Source organism: Sander lucioperca, chromosome 3 (assembly GCF_008315115.2).
Source record: "Sander lucioperca isolate FBNREF2018 chromosome 3, SLUC_FBN_1.2, whole genome shotgun sequence".
Classification (NCBI taxonomy): domain Eukaryota; kingdom Metazoa; phylum Chordata; class Actinopteri; order Perciformes; family Percidae; genus Sander; species Sander lucioperca.
This window is the reverse complement of record NC_050175.1, coordinates 13,709,583-13,732,867: the sequence shown is the minus strand read 5'-3', so window position 1 is coordinate 13,732,867 and position 23,285 is coordinate 13,709,583. Positions and strand designations below refer to the sequence as shown.

General features: G+C 38.6%; 2 protein-coding genes across 3 annotated transcripts in view; one reads left to right on the top strand and one right to left on the bottom strand.

Annotated features, from left to right (window-relative positions):
* wdr93 (WD repeat domain 93) overlaps positions 1–5,459 on the top strand; it is a 136,738-nt gene extending 131,279 nt beyond the window's left edge. The window contains exons 3-16 of the mRNA XM_035999323.1: positions 236–437; positions 1,111–1,175; positions 1,417–1,495; positions 1,589–1,671; positions 2,437–2,521; positions 2,752–2,908; positions 3,196–3,266; positions 3,450–3,539; positions 3,672–3,803; positions 4,093–4,300; positions 4,426–4,486; positions 4,605–4,761; positions 4,928–5,114; positions 5,309–5,459. Coding sequence (XP_035855216.1) covers positions 236–437; positions 1,111–1,175; positions 1,417–1,495; positions 1,589–1,671; positions 2,437–2,521; positions 2,752–2,908; positions 3,196–3,266; positions 3,450–3,539; positions 3,672–3,803; positions 4,093–4,300; positions 4,426–4,486; positions 4,605–4,761; positions 4,928–5,114; positions 5,309–5,417 — 1,686 coding nt within the window. The 3' untranslated portion in view covers positions 5,418–5,459. The remainder of the gene's footprint in view (positions 1–235; positions 438–1,110; positions 1,176–1,416; positions 1,496–1,588; positions 1,672–2,436; positions 2,522–2,751; positions 2,909–3,195; positions 3,267–3,449; positions 3,540–3,671; positions 3,804–4,092; positions 4,301–4,425; positions 4,487–4,604; positions 4,762–4,927; positions 5,115–5,308) is intronic.
* Positions 5,460–9,158: 3,699 nt separating this feature from the next.
* On the bottom strand, positions 9,159–15,545 carry LOC116037646 (putative gonadotropin-releasing hormone II receptor). 2 transcript variants are annotated; one of them, XM_031281616.2, is made up of 4 exons: positions 15,294–15,545; positions 13,371–13,974; positions 12,077–12,281; positions 9,430–9,959 (listed from the first exon to the last, which is right to left on the bottom strand). In XM_031281616.2, exons 2-4 carry the CDS (start codon positions 13,917–13,919, stop codon positions 9,430–9,432), a joined length of 1,284 nt encoding a protein of 427 aa, XP_031137476.1. In that variant the 5' UTR covers positions 13,920–13,974; positions 15,294–15,545. The 2 variants fall into 2 exon arrangements, with proteins under 2 accessions (XP_031137477.1, XP_031137476.1); XM_031281617.2 differs by lacking the exon at positions 15,294–15,545 and having other exon boundaries at positions 9,159–9,959; positions 13,371–13,919.
* Positions 15,546–23,285: the final 7,740 nt, after the last annotated feature.

Genomic DNA, 23,285 nt, shown 5'->3' with positions numbered 1-23,285 from the left:
TAAATGTAACATACTTGACAAACCATCTGCCAAAACCCTTTCTAAATTGCATAATATGTTCACCCCTAGCACAATAATAAATATGTCCAAAGGGGATCTACAGGCACACAAAGCCCTTGCTTTTTAATCTACTAATGACAATAAATAGCTACTGAAGGCTATTGAATAAAAAGATCAGTGTTTTCCAAAGGAAATGTGGGTATTAATTTTTTCGCTGTTGTGACTTATCCATTAGCTTCCAGAGAGCACCAACTGCTTGGCGTGCTCGGAAGACGGCAAGTACCTCAGCCTGGGTCACTCCCAGGGCTTGTCTGTGTGGTGTGCATCTTCTCTGATCTGTGCTGCAGAGTGGCTGCAGGACACACTGGAAATAACATCTATTCAAATGACCAGAATGGCTGAGAGAGCCTATCTGCTTGGCACTGTTGATGATATGGGTGGGTAGTACGCCTCTCTCATTCATCCTTTCCTGCATTAACCATGTAGATAGTCGGATTTTTGCAAATTAACAAATACAGATTTATTATAATGTGTACACTTGGAATGCTCTAGCTCAGCGATCTTCAACAGGGGGTTCAACAGAGTTACTGCAGGGGGGCCTCCAAATTATTGTTTATTTTTGAAAAGAATTTAAATGTTGTAACATGAATCCAACATATTATTAGCAAATATAAATCCCCAATGATGATAGGCTTACTGGCCTATATTGTAGTCACTAAGATAGCCATCCACATTGAAACATACACAGTGTAACATAAAAAGATAATTTATAAAATCACGCCAAAAATTATTATTTTAATTTCTTAGTATTTTATGCAAAAAAGGCATGTATAAAGGCTTTAGGCCGCCCTGTCCATAATTATAGGCCTAGTTTAATACGCAACTTAATTTTATACAATATGTCGTAGGGGGGTCCCTGCTCCGTCTCTTTTTCAGTTAAGGGGCCCTTGGTTTAAAAAACGTTGAAGACCACTGCTCTCGCTTGATGCTGACGTCATGAATTATTACTGAACTGCACTGAGACAATAATACCTGTTAATTAGAGGAAAGGAAGGTTCAAACTGGATACCCTGTCATACTGACATCAGCTGTTGTCATCTTCCACTACAGGTGTTGCCAGAGTCTTGGCATATCACCGTGAAGGCATTCACCTCCTCAGTGTTATTAACATCATGGTGCGTATTGTCAGTGTAATTTCTCCAGATACACCTTGTACACCTTGGACTGTTTGTCCACCACCAATTTCTTTGTTCTTAAAAAAGAAAAAAATACAGGAGAAATCTTAATTTCTTCTTTCGCCACAAGAAAATTTGTTGAGGATAAATCAAGCAGTTTTTGCAAAAGGTTGTGTATATTCACTTTTGAATTTATGTAATATGAAAAATAACAGATTCAAAATAATCATTTCAATATCAGGAAAATATCAACAAAAGGAGCATTTGCTTGACATTTGAACTGTCTGAAGGGGGAGATTATGGAGCTGCGTCAATCAGCTGTAAGTAGTGACTAGATTGAGCTATTTTTATTATATGATTTTAAAAACTTCACATTCAAATAGTGATTCACATGGCTTTCACATCTCTACCAGGTAACAGTATTGTTTGGCTCGAGGTCTATCACTTTCCCTCAGAAACATGGCTGAAAGAGTTAGACAAGAGAGAGAGAGAACAGGTAGGTATATTGTACAGAATTTGATTGGTAGGCTGGTTTGAACATTGATAGTGTATCCACTGGTTTTTGGGGATTCCTAGTTTTAAATTGAATGTATGCCATTTCAACCCTTGTGTTGCCCTTCCGGGTCCAAATTGGAAATTAACACTTTTTTTTTTTTTTTTAACACTTTTGATATTTTTGTCACTTATTTCGTTGCTTTTTTAAAAACTTTTTGTCTCTTTTCAACGTTTTTTTTTTTTTTTAGCATTTCCCCCCCACTACCACCAGTAGGCCTGACACTAACAGTAACTTATTACCATTATTTATTTTGTGGAATTTATGGTCAATCAACCTCATCTAGCCTATATGAAATCATATCTAATTTTTTAGTTGAAAAAAGCAGAAAGTATGAATTATTTTGACAAATATTGAAGATCAGAGGATGTTGATGGATAATCACAGAAAGTTTAGCCAGAATAATGCTATCAAATTGAATAAAACACCCAAAAGTCAATGCTAGTTGTGAACTGATCCTTCCTTTGACTTGTGAAGAGCGTTTCATGGAACCATCGGTGGTGATACTTTTGGGCAATGAGGGTGAAAGAAACCCAAATTTCTGCTATAGAAACTTTTAAAAAAGGGTCAAATTTGACCCAAAGACAACATGAGGGTTAGCTGCTGTCAGATACATACAAATATGTCATTGAATTGCAACTTCAATAACTTTACATTTTTTGTTATTTTTAGAAAAAGAAAAAAATGAATTTATTTTTTTATCCTCAGGACCCAAACCTATCCGGAGATCTGGATGTGAAATTGTCTCCAGTTGCTATGGTGATTAAAATCAAGCCACCCAAAATTCCAGCAGGTATAACTGAATCTAGAACAGCAATGTATGTAACCATTGTGTGGTTGGTTGATTGAACAGAACAGAAATCCATTTTGTGTGTGCGCATTGTGGGTGTGTGTAACTGATGCAGAGGTGTTTGCCTGTATGTATCTCTGTAGGTGATTACATACTGTATCTCTTGTTTTAATGACTGAAGTACACATTCCAGGTAAGAATCAATATCCCAGCATGTTTCTGATGTTTTGCAGGGACGGCATTAGATGATCCCCTTAAGGTGTTGCAAATGACAGACTTTTTTACGCACTGTTTGGCTCTGGATGTAGACACCAGCAGCAGTCGTCAATGGGAGGAACAGTCTTTTGATACAAGTGCTGGAAAAACAAAGGAAACTGATGAAAGCCCAAGGTACGATAAAGTGTACACACATACAGTACAATCAGCATTTCACAGCTGAGTTCTGTTGTAGATTGTATACATCTAATACATTGTCTTTGATTGAAGTATTTGAATGAAATATTTTTTAGCCTTTTAAGTTTCTTTTTATATTTTGGTCGGGCTTAGGACCCCTGACTCCTCTGAAACCAAAATTGTACCATTGGTAATATCGCCTGGAAATTATGTAAACCATTAAAATGCATGCAGATGCTCAGCCCTATTCTTCTGTCATATCAGTTACATGGAATCTTTTTCAGACGTCCCACCCAGCACTTTCTTCTGCCTTGTGGTCAGTTTCCTGGTGACAGTAAAGCAAAGTCTCAGCCAGGTTTGTAATGGAGAGGGGCGGACGGTTTAGCTTAGTTTTCCAGTATTTGAAATGTGCGTGTTGAATATGTGAATTTTCTATGATTGGCTAGTACTGTTTCAGAGCCCTTTACACAAAACAATGTGCCAAAAGTAGTTGCCATGCTCCTATTAATGTCATCTTTAGTCTCTAACCTTTTCTCAGCTGGATTGCCTATTGCTGTCTGTGTGTGGTGGGGTGGCAGCCATCATCTTCTTCAGTATTTGCTGCAAAAAGCACCAAAGAACAAACCAGGTAGGATATTAATTTGTTCAGTGATGAATCTGCCTTGCTGTTAATAGCTCACATCTAATTGACTTTTTCCTTTGTCCTAGAGGTGGTAATTGGCATACATTTCTTGTTTTGACCCTTCTCTTTTTGAAGCAGATGTGGAACCCATGCCAGATGTGTTGTGGCCAAATGCAAAGGAAATCCTTTGCTCTGCTGTTAGTAGATGCACCCGTTACATAGCTCTTGGGCTTGATGATGCTTTGGCGTGTGTGTGGGACAGGCAGTCTGGTGAGCAAATCCTAAATATTTCTACTTTCACACTTCATAGAATTTATTCGAGCTCTTCGTCTCAGTTAGTTGTGAGATATATTTTGGATTTCCCGGAAAGAAACTTGACTGAAAAGCGATAATGAGAATGAATCGTTGAAGGCTGCAGCAACACGTGTGTGTGTGTGTGTGTGTGTGTGTGTGTGTGTGTGACTGACATGCTAACAGACTTGATTTTTGCTTGTTAGAGGTTTGCAATATAAACATGGTTATGGCCGGTTTGATTCTCATTTTCTTATCCTTCTCTCAGGGTCTCCATTGTCTGTTGTCTTGGTGTCAGCAGCAGACAGTGCCTTCTTTAGGATGCAATTTGTGGATTACTGGCCAGACTCTCCTGATGATTCCCTGACTTTTACTGCAGCAAAAGTCTATCTTTTGGTGTTGTGTAAAAGTGGAGCAATGCATACAGTCACCACAGGACGAGGGGCACAATCCTGCACAGTGCAGCTCTCTGAAAGGTTGCTTGAGTTTGACATACTTCCATATTTAATGTATGCATCTAACTTTTTTCCTGTCAAATGAAATGCAATTATATATGTATCAAACAAAACATTTTCACACATGATTTCCTATATCTCTACAGGCCAAAAGACAGCGGCGACCTCCCAACTGTCACTGCATCAGTGCCGTTCCTGCAGAGTTTGGTAAACACACTGACGTTGTTGATAAAAAGTTTAAAGGTCATAATACAATAAGGAATTTACAATGTTATAATTTTCAACTCTTTGGGTCCTGCTGTCTTATTTTTCTTGCCTCAACTAGTCACTTGTGGTGCAAAGAAATGGAAAAATGTTCCTCCAAGATGTCATCAACAAAACCACTGTGTGCTTCTTGATTCCTCCTACAACTCATCTGATTGCCACACCCTGCAATCCTGTTTATGCTCTGAACAGCAAACAGCAGACTCTGTTCATACAAGGTAAACCCAAAGCGACATTTTAGTTCAGTTTTGCATTACAAAATAGCAGGATAATCACTGGTGACGTTCTAGAAGAGTATGACTTTCAGTAAGTTCATATTAACATGGATATGTATGCAAAAAAGAAATGGAACTATTTAACAAAATGCTTTCATGTCTTATGCAGGTGACCAGAACCCCAGCTGCAGTCCTTCTTCTGAAGAAGGAAGCCAGAGTCAGCTTTTCTTCTTCCGTTTTGGAGAGGCTGACATCATCAAGCAATATGTCGTTTCACTTCCAGACTCTCCACGACAACAAAACACACTGAGCTGTGTTAATCTAGAGGAAACCTGCAATCTCTACCTCCACCAAAGGTTGCATTATTTTTGTCTGTATGCAGGCAGCTATAATCTGAATGTGTGGTGTGCAATTCTTTTTTGAAAATCTACTCCAAAGATGAGTCCGATGATATGTAGACTCCCGCCCTAAGGACAAAGCACAAACAATTCATAGTTAAATGTTAAGGTTAAGTAAAGTCTTGTCCTGTATTTATTGTTTTCATGTGCAGAGCGCTGTCTGTGGAAGAAAGGAACAAAGCTATAATGCAGACATGGAAGCAGCTACATGAAACTGCAGTGATGGTGCAACAAAGACACAGCAGAGCTGCAGCCAGCTGAAGAACAGCAACAAATCTTTTTTTGTACAGAGGTACTATTGTATGTAGTGTTTGTGTGCGTGTTCATTTTATGTAATGCTTCTTTTAATTCCCAACACCTTTACTGCACTATTCTCCTCGACACAAAGTGCTCATTTACACACAGATGTAATTTGTGAATTATGAATATGTGAAATTGCTGCAATATAGTATATATATATATATATGGTCAAAAGTTATACTACTGGTCAAAAGTTTGGGGTCACTTAGAAATTTCCATTCCACTCCATTATAGACAGAATACCAGCTGATCTGAGTGGGTGGCTGATCTTTAATGCAATATCTACATTGCCCATTATCAGCAACCATTCATCCAATGTTCCAAAGACACATTCTGTTTACTAATCTGATATCATTTTAAAAGGCTAACTGAGGAAACATTGGAGAACCCTTTTGCAATTATATAAGTACATAATGTAATCTGAAAACTGCTGCCCTGGATAAAAAAAGAAAAAAACAATGCAACTGATCTCAGCTGGTATTCTGCCTATAATGGAGTGGAATGGAAATTTCTAAGTGACCCCAAACTTTTGACCGGTAGTGTGTGTATATATATATATATATGCTGTATTTATGTTACTTACTTACTAAAAAAAAGTATAAAGTAAGTGAAAAAGATATACTTAAATGTGTTTGAATCATCTGAAGACATTGCCTTGAACATAGTTTTGCATACAATGTTTAATACTACCCCAGGTATACCCCACAGGTCCAAACATGACCGTACATTACCAACATAGCCCGAATCTCCAGTTTCATTTGTTTTTAAGACAAATCAAACAGATTTGTATTTGTCTTACCATACAAAAAAGAATGACATTGTTTCTTGTGTTGAATTAGGCAACATTTTTTGAAAATCTTGAAACCGTGGTGATTGTGCAGATCTGTGCTGCTGGGTTGAAGATGTGTGTAAAACATCCTTGTTTCGCCATAAAATACACTTAATACCTTTTTAATAAATTGGTTGGCAGAGGAATGCAACCATGAGGCAGTAATTCTAGTTATATCTGTGGTGCTGGAAGGCTGTCCTAATATGTATTTTAAAAGGATGACTGTATTCAGGCTTATTATGACTGGGCTTTATTCAGTAGTCATGGCACGTAGGCTTTTTGTTGTCTTTGGGGTCCTTGGAGGTTTCATACGTCACGTCACGTTTTTAATGCCAGAAGACACACACAAAACCAGGACAGGGTGCAGAGATTTTGCTTAATTTGATTAGTATTTTATAATCTGTCATGCAACAGTCTTGAAAAAATAATCATTCGGGGCTTTGACTGTCTATACTGTGAAAGTTTAGGTTTAGTTTGGGTTTAGGCAGTAACAAAAGAAGAGGTATGTTCTTGGGCAGCTAAACAGTCTCATGCCACTGATACAGTTTTTAATAAAATGGAAAGAAAAACAAATGTTTGATTCAACTCTTTGACCCCTTGATCCTACTGAGAAGTTATCCCAATATTTAGCAAAATGGAAAGTGAAAATAATGAATCAATTTCAGTTTTGAAGGCATTTCTTTGTAAAAAAGCAAAGGCAGAAACCCTGCTTTTCAGGTTTATGCACACATAAGAACAATGGAGACTGGTGGGCAGCATTTGTAGCTGAGTGCTGTAGTTTTGTGTGTGCCAAGCTGACACATTCATATTCAAGGGAGCATAATCAGCTACTCCATATTTATTGAGTACCAGGGTGACAGCAAATTAGTTGAAAATAGGTGTGATGGGTCAGACGATCTTAATCTATTAGAGAGCATATTGTTCATCCATAACCAGTCAGCAATGTGTGGCTGTTAAAGGAACACGGCGACTTATTAGGACTTTAGCTTATTCACCGTATCCCCCAGAGTTAGATAAGTCGATACATACCCTTCTCATCTCCGTGCGTGGTGTAACGCTGTCTGACAGCTCCACCGGTAGCTTAGCCTAGCACAGATCATGTAGGTGAATGGTTCCAGTAACCCTGTTGCTCCGAATTGTGACAAAGTGACAAAATAATGCCACCATGTTCCTATTTACATGTTGTGATTTGTAGAGTCACAGCGTGTACAAAAAACAACGTAACATGAGACATAGCCATCTTCTAACCGTAAACAAACCGGGAACTATATTCTCAGACAGGCTTGCTGCAAAGCAAATCATTCTGCCCCAAGTACTATATTCTTCCACCTGAGAATATGTATCGACTTGTATAACTCTAGGGGTTACGGTGAATAAGCTAAATTCCCAATAAGTCGGCGTGTTCCTTTAAAGGATTCCTGGTTGGCTTTCTGTACTAGGTTAGATTCTGTATTAGATTGATTTAGATTTAGATCAATAATGGGAATTCTTGTGCCAGAATGTACTCGTGGTGGAGCACTTTTTTATCATTTGTATGGCATCTCTCCTATTGTTGCCGTAGAAACATGTTACTACATTGTTGCATCACTTGTACTCCATCCAGGAACTGGTACTGATAAAGATTTTAATATGTGCTTGAAAGGCTTATTTGAATTTCTAAAAAGCTTTACTGAGGCTTGATACCAAAAGGCCAAACGTCATTGAGAGCGTAATGAAAGCGCAGGGGCTCTATTCAAAGAGTCTTTCATGTGTTATTGTCAATATCAGATTTGTACCGGGGAAAAGAAAATCAGACAATAAAAACAATGAAGCAACAGCCTCTTAAATTAAATTAAGCACCTACAAAGAGGCAGAGACTTTATTCTAATCCTTGTCACTGTTTGCTGTGAGTTTGATGTTATTTAGTAAGATAATTGTGACATGTTTGCTTCATCAACATTTTCTTTTATTATAACAGGCAAAAACAAACTTTGGAACTTTTTTGTTACATAAAATGAATAAATGCTGAAACGATGAAATGAAGTTGATAAAAGGAGTAGTTGGACATTTTGGGAAATACGCCTTTTCGCCTTTTGCCAAGAGTTAGATATGAGAATAATCTACAGTATACCACTCACATGTTGGTATGGCAGCCGATAGCTGAACACATTGCACATTTTAAATAAATAAAAAATAAGAACCACTTTTTTAATCATGGTGGCACACTGCATTTATGTATTTATAAATGAAATGATTTGGTGTTCTCAATTTCAGTAAATGCATGCAGAAGAAGTTAATGATATATATAGGCATCAATTTAAAGAATGGTTACAGTTTCTTAACTCAGTTAAATGATGATGCTTGTAGCCACAGTATAGAAGTGTATTCATTTCATTCAGCCATGTGCTCTGGAGGGCTGAAATACACCCCTGTGCCCGGATTAAATACTTTTTCAAGCACGAGTCACTGCACTTGATCCTACCAGTCTCAACCATTCTGTATTCTGTACAAAATAAGAAAAATGTTTTTTCTCCCATAGAGCTGAGGGTGATTTTAAAGTTGTTTGTTATCTCTGCCACATATACAATTTGTCACAATTAGAAATAGAATCAATCAAATAGAAATGGCCTTTCCATTTGGACGCTATGACTCATCACTGATTAGCAGCAGCAGTCCCATCAGGGATCCTACTGCTTCAATTCACTACAGACATAGAAGTGTGTTTGCATGAGAGATCTGCACAGAAATTGCATGGCATTGCTCTGGAACAGGAATTTGCATTCTCACAATTTCAGCTATATTTGTTGATAAATATTTATTTCTCCACATGGCTTGTTGTAACTGCACCCTTTGAAAATCAGCAACATTTCCAACAGTAATGGATTCACAATAGATACTTTAAACACCAGTGAATACATTTATTTCAAGATGACCACAAGATACAATGTACAGAGCATCTACATTTCTTTATAGCAGAAGCTTGTTATGTTAGTGTATTGTCATGTGTGTACTTATTTTATGAAGCTTCCCCTCTTCAAGGAAATGATTTTAGTGTTTTATACAGAAGCATGTTACAATTTGTGTCAAAAGCCAAAATGACACACAGACCGTCAGACACTGAATAAATCAAACTAAATAAAACAGCTTCTCCACCCTGTACTCTCCTCATATGATGCTCTCAAGGCTGGACTGCTTCGGATCTCTCTCTGCATCGTTGTCTGCTGTTAAAAATCTGCTTGTTGTTGACGTCAACTCTGCTTTGCTGTGGTTATCATCACTGCTCAACATGAACCTGTCCTGGCTGGCAGGGCTCACCTCTCTTTTCAGTGGCAAAGAGTTGGTAGCACAAGTAAAAGATGCAGTTAAAACCGTCATGTTGTCCAGGTTGGACTTCGTGGTGGCGTTGCAGTAAAACCTCCGGAGCCCCTTACGGAAGTGAATGGTGAACAGGCCGTAGATGACTGGGTCCAGGCAGGCGTTGACGAGCCCAAAGATGAACAGGATGTGGGTCAGTGAGTGGGAGACCTTCCCTTCAAGGTCCTCAGGGAAGAACCAGTACCAGAGGCCCAGCAGGTAGTATGGAGTCCAGCAGATAATGAAAGACGAGACAATCACAATACTCATTTTTAGAGTTCTCATCCGGGCTCTGGGGATGTTATTCTTTGAACACCGCAAATGCACTTCATTGGAGGGCACTGGGAGCAGAAAAGATGACAGACACATTATAAAAGGCTTAAATGTAAGCAAACAAATATTCTGTTTAAAATATGCAAAATGTAGTGCTAGTATTGCCTTTTGCATTCAAATTTTGTGTAAAAGATAATCATAAACCTCACAATTAGGAGTGGTTCACTTTTAGATTGATGTGGTAGAAAAAAGATAGAGGTACAACAATTTTTTTAATGTGACTTTTGTGACCAGATGATAACAGCTGTTATCAAGTGTAAGTACAACACATGAATTGCTTTGTGATGCACTTTAAAAGGCTGGATCACCCAAATTACAAACTATAGTGGCTCACTTATAACGCAGATAGTTTGAGTCTTATTGGGCCAGGTTATAAGGTTTTGGTCTGTGAGATTTCTGACTTTTAACTGTCTACAGTCACATTAGCGATGCTTTGCGCTAAATTCTAACATGCTTTCAATGACAACATGTGAATGTTTAGTAGGTATAACATTTACTATGTCCACCATTAGTGTGTTAGCATGCTAACGTTGGCTAATTAGCACTAAACACAAAGTAAAGCTGAGGCTGACAGGAACGTCATTAGTCTTAGTCAGGAATCGAGTATAAGTTAAGGGATCAACAATTTTATTAAAAATGTATCCTCTGACCACCATAGATATCTGCACCAAATTTAATGTCATTGCATCCGATTGTTGTCAAGACCTGTCACTAAAAACCCAAAAATGTAAACCTCATGGTGGCGCTAGAGAAAAAGTCCGGGGATCATCTTCTGGGGATCATGAATTTCACTGCAATCCATCAGACCGTTATTTAGATATTTCAGTCTGGAAAGTGATGGACCGACTTCCTGATCAACAGACAGACATTGCCATCTAGAGCATGAAACATCTTTTTTTAGAAAACCATTGCCCCTGTTACTCTGAATAATCTGCAGAATACACTGTTCACATCTAAGGACTATTTCTTCAGCAGTGTTTGGAATAACGCAGTTTAAAAGAACGGCGTTAGGTAACAACGTTATTTTTTCAGTAACGGGGTAATCTAACGAATTACTTTTCCCCGTCGTTACAACGCCGTTAACGTTACTGGACGTTAAATGCGGTGCGTTACTATGCATTGATTGAATAAACTGTGTAATCCGAACGCACCCCTGGCTCACAGCTAGTGAGGAGGTGGGTTAATAACGAGGTAAGCGATTATGATTGGCTAAGGCAGAGTCATGTTTCATGGTAGCAAATCAGAGCCAGTGTTTTTACACACATGCCAGCACGCGCCACACACAACAGCTAAACAGAGATTCAAAGAAGCAGTAGAGATGGCGAGTCAGGAGCAATCCGATGAAAAGTTGCCATTTTCAAGGTGGCAATATAAGCACTACTTCAAATTCATTGTGGTCAAAGGCAAGAACGTGCATGTAATGTGTACATTATGTCCAGGAGCGAAGACTTTGTCGACATCCGTTCTAAACAACTCTAATTTAATGAAGCATCTCACAACGACACACCGTTCTACAAAGCTAGTGGCCAAAACCACTGATACCTCCACCACAGATGATAGCTCGCCATCCACTAGCAAAGAAGGACTCGGAGCGAAGTCCTCCAAGCAGCAAAAGCTAGATCTTTCTGCCTCACAACAAAAAAACTGCTCAAAAAAATCCAAATTCTTTGACATATAGCAACTTTTTTTTTTTTAACAGTAACGCAAATAGTTACTTTCCCTGAAACGAGTTACTTTTATCATAGAGTAATTCAGTTACTAACTCAGTTACTTTTTGGAACAAGTAGTGAGTAACTATAACTAATTACTTTTTTAAAGTAACGTTCCCAACACTGTTCTTCAGTAGATTTATTTAATGAAAACTGTGCACAGTGTGGTCTATGGATATTTTTTTTTAATGGAATTTTGTAATGCTGCTCAAAGTAACACAATGAATGAGATTCCAGTCACTTCCACTTAAGCAGCCACAGCTCTGTGTGGGTTGAGGAGCAATCGTAGCCTGGCTTTTATAAATGTGCTTCTACTATTAAAAGGGTCAAACAAACTGCAGCAGCAATTATGTTATATAAGAACTAATCGCTGAAGTAAACTGATCCACAACGATTCAGACTCCTTTTGAACTCACAGTTGTCCTTTTTCAGTCGTTTGGAGATCTCACAGAAGATCCTGGTGTAGCAGGTGATCATGATGACCAGAGGTAGCAGGAACAGGCAGGAAAAAGTGAACATGTTGTAGGCTGTTTCATGCCAGTGAGTGACAAAACTTCCACGTGTGGCACACTGAGTGAAGTCCTCGGGGTGAATGATGGTCACATTGTGAAAAAGGAACATCTGAGGAGGGAAAGGAACAATAATTAGAAAGGCATGGAGACACCATTCATGGCTACTCCCATGTGTTTGGTGTCCATATCATCATTCACTGATAACTTTCCATGTCCTGGATGCCCTGCTGTCACCCATAGAGGCTGTCCTAGGATATGAAATAGTGTAAGTAGTTTTATAGAAAACACATTTTCCCACATACCTATAGTGCTATTTAGATATGCAGATAGTTTTGTTTTATGTGCCCAGGTTTTGCGATATCTGTTTCTCAGAATGGTTAGGTTTGTTCAGGTGTAGGCCTGTGTGTTGGCTGCACTAGACAAAATATGAACAAAACTGTATCTCAATCAATAATTTTTTTATAAATGCCAGTCTACAGAATCCAGCCTAATGGTAAATGAGCAACGGATGGCTCAGAGGGAATAAACTACTGGCCATATTCATTGTAGTGATGGAAACAGTTACTGAAAATCTTTTTGGATAACAAACCATGGAAGCATATGCTATATCAGGCAGCGGCCATACCATACAATACCTGTTCACAGGATAAATTCATTGTTGGATTTAGTCTCTTCATGCAATTTGATCACAATAAGAAACAGATTCTTTAATGTTCCCTGTTCTGCAGGCTGAGGCCAGACACAACACATCAGCTGGCTTCACATTTCTTTGTATGAATGGCCCCTTAATATTGTTCACATTGATCTTTGCATGCATAACCTCCCACATGCCGATTAATACATATTCAGGTTAACAAAACAAAAACTCTTCCTGCTGATGGGATCATCATTTCAGATTGATGTTGGGAAGGTGACTGACAGCCACACATTTCATACTTTTCATGAGCAGTTGTAGAAAAGGATTATTATTGATTATTATTATTATTATTATTATTACTACTAACAGATTGTAAATCACTGCATATAAAATATTCATGTCAACAATTTAAATCAAATTAAGAATTACATCAGAGTATAGAAAGTGACCATGTTCCTCTGTGCATTTAAAACCAGCCACTTTTTGGACAGGCCATGTTTAGTGAAAACCTGCTTATAGCCTAATCTAATGAAAACCGTATCAATGAACACCTGACCTTACCTGAGGGACTGACAGCATGACACTCATGCCCCACGCCACAGTCAGCATGACTCTGTTCCTCTTACTGGCTTTACTGATAGCCAGAGGGTTGAGGATGGCTGACTGCCTATCCAGACTGATCACCACTGTGACAAAGGCACAGGAGTACATCGCCTGCAGCTTAAGAAACATCAGTAGCCTGCAAGCAAAGTCCCCAGCGAGCCACTGGACTGTGATGTTCCACACGGCATCCACAGGCATCACAATGAAGGTGACCAGCAGATCAGCCACCGTCAGGTTGATTATCAGCACCTTGACGTGGGATTTGCGTTTCCCATCTCTGTGTGCCGCCCAAAGCACAGCAAGGTTGCAAAAGGCAGATATACCACATAGAATGCAGGTAATAATCACTCTGATTTTGGCTGCTGTGGTGAATGTGGGCAACTGCAGGGCATCATCCCTCACTGTCCAGTTGGAAAAGGGCAAGGAGTTGTTGCAGCTAGCGTTCAGTTGGTGGTCTGTTGTCAGGTGATACATGGTTGCTGCAGAGTCACACAGAGTGGCGTTCATTTTCTGAAGCTTGCAGAGGAAGCAGCATTGTACTCATCCACTGTGAAGATCAGTGCTGATAACAAGAGTAAAGCAAAAAGAGGCAATCAGGTTCAAGATGGATGTATCACAGGCGATGAAGTAGGCGCCGGTCATCCAAACACATTTGTGTTACAAAAGAAGCAAACATTCCCTGAATGAGTAATACAATGTCTCTAATACAGCTCATCAACAGGAAGTAATATGCATATATGGAAGTGTGTTTCGCATTTCAAATCAGTGAGGTGGAAAGATGAAGCTCACACACTATGAGGAACGTGGAACTTATGAATACAGTCCATTTAGCTAATATTACATGGCATAAACTCATTCACAAGTCCATGTTTTCCTAGAGTGCATCTAATCGTGATAATATGCAACAACAATTTACAAATGGCAATCTGCTGTTCAGAATTCTTTGTTTTCATAACATGAGAATAGGAAGATAAAACCTTTTTCAGATTTATTAATGATGTAATTGATAATCTAATTATATCATAACAACAATATTCGTTTCTCAGTCAACAACAATTTGAAAACTAAAAACAAAGGTCACCTATGACAAATCTTTGTTGTGTGAGCCCTTTTTTACCACAGTATCATGACTGTGATGTCCCACCTAGGTCAGGTTTGCCTTGATTGTTTACAACTATGTGACTGACAAGTTTACATAAAAGATGAGCTGTAATCATAGACAAGGAATGACATGTTTGTATAAGAGACATAACAGCATGTAAATAATATTCATGTAAATATATTAAATGCGATGCAAAGCACTGATCATTTAAGCACAATTACGCTTATCACTCATCCAGCCTCTCTTTCTTCTCTTTGAATTTTCCTATTTTCCTATATTTTGATCGAGGTGAAAACAAGCAAAGATGAATTTAAATAATTTGACGAAACCTTTAACATTTTCTGTTCATAGTCTATCCCAAAATATTCTGTAAAAAAAATAACCGCGTTCAAATGTCACGCATATGTCAGACAGACTGCACCTAACATGACTTCTTAATGCCATCATACTGAATATCCACACAATATAAAACTGTTAACCTGCTCCACAGATGCCATTGTGTATGTAGGATGTTCTGATTTTATCCACACAGAGAGGACTTATTTGATAGCCTATACAAGGAAATCAATTCAATAAAAACATGTTGATTACTACAAAAAAGACAAGTGGCCTAAAGACATTTCAATTAAGGTGTGCTATTGCGCACATATGCTTTTCTATTCCCACATTTGACACTAAGTGCATGTGTAGCCTAAAACTACATTAAAAACAAACTATACTGTATCTATAGTATCAGTATATCTGTGCGATCTCAAAGTAGAGGAAAAAAGCAAACTTACGTTCACGTGTAGCGGAAAGAGGACTGTGGGTTCAGTGTTTTGCGCACTTCTGCGACCTCAAGTATTTAAAAACCACCGCAGGACGGAAGCCTCGTCGCTATTAATGCCTGTTGGTTTTCCATACGTAGTCTGTTGTAAGTATTGCAAGGCAGCAGGTTCACCGACACACTACAACTGTTCAGTTCCTCTGCTATCCAGTGCGTCCAGTGCGTTTCCAGCCGCTCCACCTTTATGTGCCAAGAGCCGTGCAACAAAAAAAGCCCGGGGTGTGGCCTAACTTCAACTCCATATTCACTGACATGGTCTATTTGTTAGGGTGAAAAAGATATACATGTGAGGGCTAATAAGCTATGATTTATGATCACCACAAAGCAAAAAAAACACCAATCATGTTTTTTTCTAATTTAATTTAATTTATTTTTTTTGGATAAATGTCAGGGAGATATACGTTGTGAGAGACCATAATGGGAACTATTAATTATAAAATCACAGTTTGGAGTGTGCCAGTGCTACTGTGATATCCTCCAGATACACTATTACATAAGACATGATTCATGAGAGAGGACACAGGCAGCTGAGACTCTGCTGATTGGAAAACAATATTCTCTTTGACCCATCTGCAAACAAACAACCTAACCCTGTCAGCTGAATCTGAAGATGATAGATAATGAAGTAAGTAATAAATAAGTGACAAACATTTCACACAAATGATACATTTCTGATCTCCTGAAGGTGTCTGCTTTCTTTATGTGAAGGAATGAAGTGTATATGATGATTTAACAAAGCATGATCCACCAATTTGTTGTAGTTGACACCCAGTAATTTGGAATACACTTTTCACATTCACACACACTTCATTAGGCCCTTGCTTTCAACCCTAATAACATATTTCAAAGAATATTTTAGATGGATTTCCTGTTTTTCTTAACCTTAAATATTTGTCTAAGGTTACTTGATATTATTTATTAGCCTATTATGATGTGTTTTTCCACCTTACCTTGCACTCTCTCCCTTAATCTCTCGATCTGCCTGTTTCTTGGGTACCATTCTATTCTGCAATGGCCCTAGATTCATCATAGATAGGGGTTAAACCACAGATTAAACAAAGTGATCAAGAGTTCTGTAGGCTGCAACTGCATCAGCAAGCACAAACATTGCTGCTTTAAAGTTACGCCACTACTGGCACACCAAACATAATAAACATTTGAAGCTCATAGCTTTTATTGTTCGCCATACAAAAACCAAAGTGCATGAACAGCAAATTTGCTGTTTTACGGTGGTTATTTGCTGGACTATGTCTCAGCCAGGAAATGGTCCAGAAAATTGCCATTTTTACACAGCTTAAAAGATGCTGGTACCGTTGGTGTTTTTTTTTTTTTAACCTCTGGACAGAGCCAGACTGGCTGTTTCGCACTGTTTTCTGTCTATATGCTAAACTAAGCTAACCGGCTGCTGGCTGTAGCTTCATATTTAGCAACTGTACAGACCTGACAGTGGCAGGCCTACCAATCTTCTTATGTAACTGTAGGAAGGAAAGCGTATTTTTCAAAATGTTGAACAATTGCTCTAATATTGTCAAACTTTAGAGCTCTTACTGGAAAAAGAGAAAAATACTCAAATCTGTTCCAATCAGGTATGTGGTGCTACATACTGTGTCTTATTCTTGGCGTAGATAAAAGGCAGCCGGAATGGCTAATGAACAAATACACCACTGACTGATCACTGTCATAAAATGCTTAGTGGTTACATTTTAGGCAGGGTATCTTGTTTACACCTAAAACAAGTTGTCAACAGTAAAGTAAGAATTAACTCAAAGCACAAAAATATGTAAGTTCTACATGGATCTGACATATCTTTTCCCTCTGAAAGCCATCCATTTTGCTTAATAAAAAGGTTACAGAGATTTAATTTTAGTGGGCTCTGTTTCCATGGTAATGTTTCACTGAAAGTTTAACACAGGCCAAGCAAAGGAATTGGGGTGACAGGGATTAATTAAAGTAGTCTCTCAACATCTTACAACATATTCCTTCTTTTACATTCCAGTTTAAAAACTGTAAAAATACAAAAGGGAAAGAGTGAGGGCCACCATCGGACCATAATTACAAAGTAAAAGGTTTATTACATAGTGCTATGGGAGAAATTAAAATTAAGTGAGGGCACATTTATGGCAATAGCAAGAGTGATAAAATAGCTGTCGCCTCTGTCTCTTATTATTCTTTGATGAATTCCTTTAAATTAGCAATGTCAGATTGATTTTTTTTCCTTGCAAGTGTATGTCATCTCGATTTCAGCTTCATGTAGACCACATGTAAAGAAAATGAATTTAGTGTTAGTGTGGATAGAAACATTTTCTATTTTTTTGCACACAAGAACAAGATCATCTTTTTATCTAAATCTCGTCCGAAAGGCCAGTGCTGAATTGTGATCTCATTTGGATGAGTGCTGTAATTGGTTATTTCCCCCTGAGGCTGGGTGGTCTGCATGATTTTTTTGCATATTATGTCTGCATTCATACAGAACATTCTGCTTATTCATACTATATATTAGCCAACATTTGGTCCAATCAGTTATAGTTTTGTAGTGCCCCTCAAGGACCTGTCACTGTTCTTTTGAAAGCGCTGAAATGGAACAATGATATACTTCTGTAAAAATGTTGTCAAATTGCAATCAGTGGCATCTGAGACTGACATACTCTTATTGTAAGGGACAATGATCCACATTTTATAATGTAAAAACATTTCAGTGTTGGTCTCTGATTGTTATGAAATGCAATAGTGATTAAAACCCTGATTTATATGTGCTGTTGTAAGCACTTAAGAAATTAGGATAGGAGATTAGGAGACATACTAAACCTACCATGTGGTGTTCAACTCACGGCCAGGAAGGAAGGGAACACACTGACCCAAAACATCTTGTTATTTGTCACCCTAGTCTTTCAGCTTCATTTATCACAAGCCCTTGAAGGGATGTCGTGTCACATAATTCAATACACTTAATTCACACTCACTTGTGTTTTTTACACACACACACACACACACACACACTGGCCAGCCACAATTTTTTACACAATCAAAACACAGCATTTAAATTTGAACCTTGGAGTTGGGAATAATGTTCTTTCTTCATGTCCAGCCAAGCCAAGCTTATGCACTGTTGCCTCTTTGCAACTCTTTTTTATTCTTTTTACCAGATGTTAATGTGAAATCCCTCACAGAAGAGCAGTTGTGCTCTTATGTGATCATTCTAAATTTAGCAACTCATTTACAGTCTTTCATGATGTAATACATATATGACATAAAGATGGGACAATATAATGAGAGAGCACATTTCTTTTTGGTTCATGTGAGAATATATACCCATTTTCAGTTTAATGTGACTGAAATGGGACATATGTCATTTCAAACTAGGCCACATCTAAGCATTTTTGCTAATTATCATGTCTATGTGGCCGCTTTTGCGCAATGGCAATTTGGTCTGCCCTTGTACCAATGCACCTAATTTTGGTGGTAATGAAATTCAGTCTCAAGTGGAAACAGCTCTCAGTCTCAGTGCCCTAAGTGCCCTGATGTTGTTTGACTAGGCATGTACCGGAAAGATGGTTTCTTCTTACTATGTGTCTGCTGATCTGAATCCGTTGAAAATTGACTTATGGCTCAAATTTTGCTGCAACACAATGCAACATTATACGACAACAACTGGCAGATTACCTGTGTCATTATTTTTAACCTAATGATCATTGAGATGGGTGGAGACGGACTTTCCTGTGTATTTGTAACCACTGTGGGTTTACGATGAGCCTTTAAACTCATAGATGTTTCAGCTATGAGTGATGGATGGAATATACATTATGCTAATGTTTATGCCTCAGGAGCACAAATTGCATTGCATGGTAATCTGAAGTTTATAATAGGCAGACAAAGTTGACTTCATCGCCAAATGGTGGCACGAGGAAACCTTATGATAGCTGTGTCCTATTTTAGAGGCTGCCTCCTTTGTGGTTTGCATTTCAAGTCTGTATACGTCATCACAAGGCTACCCCTTTCTAAATGTGGCCAGATGTGCTTTACTTTCTTTTAATTTACAACTTACATCATACTATCATCAGTTTGTCAAAATCCACTGGGCCCTGGTTAATCAGATCTTTGCCACTTCACTTGATACTCATTTGTCTTTCAAATGGTTTTGATTTTGTAGTGATACCTGAAAAGAATATATGCCATTTTTTAATGCTGTCCCGCCCCTAAGGCTCCACCATAGTGAGTCATTGTTTGAGCTGACTCACAGGAAGCTCTCCCTTGTGAGCATCTTGGTTTTTAACTTTTTTTAACAATTTGGTCCACATAAAGCCCTAAAAAGGTCAGCAAAAAAGTTCCTAGTCTTCATAGAATTTAGCAAAACAATGCATTCTGATTACATTTCAAAAGTAGGCTACCACACAGACCACTCATTGCAACAACCGCCTGAATATGAAAACTCTCCGGTTCTGTGGGAATTTCTGAGCCTCAAAGTCAACAAATATGCCAAATTCGGCTTTGAGTGACACGTAATTGCGGATTGCTTCACAACTAGGCGGGCCAAACTTTATTTTGAACGTAAAATGATTTGTGGGCCGGATCAAAATTTGCAAGGGGCCGGATTTGGCCCGCGGGCCTTGAGTTTGACATGTGTGTTAGAGATAAGATATGAGAGTGAACATAAGAGATAACAACATAAACACACAAATCATCTATTTGACCTATTTTCTTACTTTATTTTATTGTACGACATGTTCCAAAATGTGCCAGATATTTGTATGAGGGTTTTATTTCTAAGTAGGTAACCTTAGTTGCCAACTCTCAAATTACTTCACACGACTTTCACACATCACATTCCACACTTATACTTTGAAAATAAATCCACTGCATGTTTTACCACACAACAGTAACGTAAACTTGAATAAATACTCAAACATGTTCACTGTGATGGATTGACAAATCAAAAGCAAGTTTTAAGTCTATCCAAGTAGATTTTCATACAGAGTTAGACAGATATATCTGTTGGCAAATATCGGCCAATCATATTGGACATATCCATCTATCGGTATCAGCGTATATGTTGTCCAATATGCGGCGATATGAATTTTTTATTTTTTTTTGGGGCTTTTCCCTTTATTAAGCAACGGTGGATAGACATGAAAGGGGAGGAGAGAGATGGGGGAAGACACGCAGCAAAGAGCTGCAGGTCGGATTCGAACCCGGGCCGCTGCAGAATTCAGCCAACATGTGAGCAGGTGAGCTAGAGGCCGCCCCTTTTACAGAACATTTAATGCAGAAAACAATGCTTGGGGTGATTTAGAAATGGTGTCATATAGTTGGGGATGTTATTGTTGGCTCACGTCATTCTTCACACTGTGCCCTACATTAAAATCACCCCTACAGGCTTTGCAAAACGCATGGCCACGATAAGCAGATATAAATGGAAACTGTTTAGTCCAACTCTGCCTAAATTACTAGGTGTATTTAGTTTTTCTTTAGATAAAACTGCGCATTCACGTGTGTGTGTGTATTTATATGTCTATACTTGGTTTGGTTAGAAATCTATAAAGTATACGAATTCCTGTTATGAAATTGAGCACCATAATTTGTAAAACATATTTGCATACAAATAGACTTATGCTAATAGAAAACATAAAATGCATTATAGATTTCCATAATAGATTCTAATGTAATATCTATTCATAAATCAGTAAATATCTATGTTGTGACTACTTAAGTCTGAAATATTCTATACTCAAAATGCATTTAAGGCAACATGACTGTCATCATAGCAGTTGCCATGCAGTTATAGCCTTGACAGTTTTAGTGAGACGGCACATTGAAAGCAAAAACCTCAAGCCATAGCAGCAGCCGGGGTACTCTGGTCAGGGTCACACAGGGAGGCAGCTGCTGTGTTTATGTCAAGTTTCGGTGCTGTAAAGCTTCAGAGGTGAGTTAGAAAGTCTCCATCTACGCTTGAAAATCCATCATCATATGTTTAGCCTCTCATATGTTTAGCTTCTCAGTCCCGTAGCCATGGAAAATTGAAAAAGACAGATAATATGTGTAAGAGGAAATCTAAATTACTGCTGCCTATTAATGTTTGAACTCCACATTAAATAATATTTTTGTGCTGTACACAGCCACATTCTCGTTGGCATGGTTGAGGGAGTACTAAAAAGCTATAAAATGCATGTTTGGTAGTACTGGAACAATTAAATAAATATAAATAAATCTGTAAGTCTATCTAGAATAACATATACTATGAAATAACAACATAAGATTATAATATAAAATAAGCTAAAAATATAAGTAAAAGTTAAGTTATAAAATATAAAAAGGTATATGAGATTTATATATGAATAAAAGCTAACCTTATATAAATAGGAGCTAACCATAAATGCACAAGTTGTGTTATAGCATCAGGGTTTCTTATTGCCACATGGTTATATTGCACAGTAGTATTACATAGGCAGCGTAATTTGTATCGCACATTGCCATCCTGATTATTGTTACGTGCTATTTCCAGAGTTCAGTAGTGTTATGGCAGTTGGGAAAAAGCTATTATTCAATCTGTTAATGCGTATTTGGGGTAATCTGTAGCGCCTGCCTGATGGAAGGAGCTCAAACAGTCCATGACCAGGATGAGTAGTGTCCTTGACAATGTTCTTTGCCCTTCTCACACAGCGGGTCTTGTTAAGGTGTGAAGTGATGGCAAATCAATGTCAAAGACAATGTCCTCTGCTGTTTTCACGAGACGATGCAGGGCTTTTTTGGCGGCTTTGGTGCAGCAACTGTACCAGGCTGTTTGTCAGGATGCTCTCTATTGTACACCTATAGAAGTTCCTCAGCAGCTTCTGGGGGAGGTTAGCTCTTTTCAGCCGTCTCAGGAAGTAGAGGCATTGTTGTGCTTTGCCTACTGCTGCTGTACTGCTACTTCTCTGTGGTGGTGACTCCCAGAAACTTGAAGCTGGAGACTCTTTCCACATCATCTGCCTTAATGGTTACAGGACTGTGAGTGGACTTGGTGGTCCTAAATTCCACGATGATCTCTTTGGTCTTTGTGGTGTTTAAGACCAGGTTGTTGGTGTCACACCATGTTGTCAGGTTATGAACCTCCTATCTGTATGCAGTTTTATTGTTGTTTGATATTAGCCCGATGTTAGTCGTGTCGTCTGCAAATTTCACGGTGATGTTCGATTCATGGGTGGGTTGACAGTCATGGGTGAAAAGTGCATAGAGGAGGGGGCTCCGCACACAGCCCTGTGGCACACCAGTGCTCAGGGTGAGGATGGAAGATGTGTGCCTATTCATCCTGACAGACTGGGGGTGGCTGGTGAAAAAACCTAGTATCCAGCGTAAAGTGCAGTGAGACAAATTCTGTGTTTTTGTTTTATCAAAGTTGGCGGCGGACTGGCCCACTCTCATTTCCCACCAATCACATAATTTTCCCCTCACAGTCTGATAGCGACCCTGGTCGTGGCCAATTCACACTAGAAATCGACCCTAGTCTACTCGGATTCAACCCACCTCGCGATCTGGGTTGCAAATCTGGGCAGATTGAGGAGGGTTACCTCACTCAGACCGACAGTCAACCTGGGTATAACCCTACTGCTGCTGTACTGCTACTTCTCTGTGGTGGTGACTCCCAGAAGTACCAAAACCAACCTATGTTAAAAAAAAAAACAACTGAAATATAAATGGCAGCACTGCTTCTACACTGAAAAAGAATAAATAAAGACAAGGAGTATGATGTATCACTCAACCTCTGCATCCTCTGGTCTAACAGGTCTCCTGGTGGCCTACTGCAGCAGATTTGAGGTTTGGATCAACAGCAGCAAGAAGATCTACGTTGTCAGCTGCTGCATAGGTACATCACAGTTCAACTATAATTTGGTTGATATGTTAATTGATATGTTGTAACTGTAAAATAAAATAATTGAAATATGTACAATGCTAAATATACATCTTATCCAGT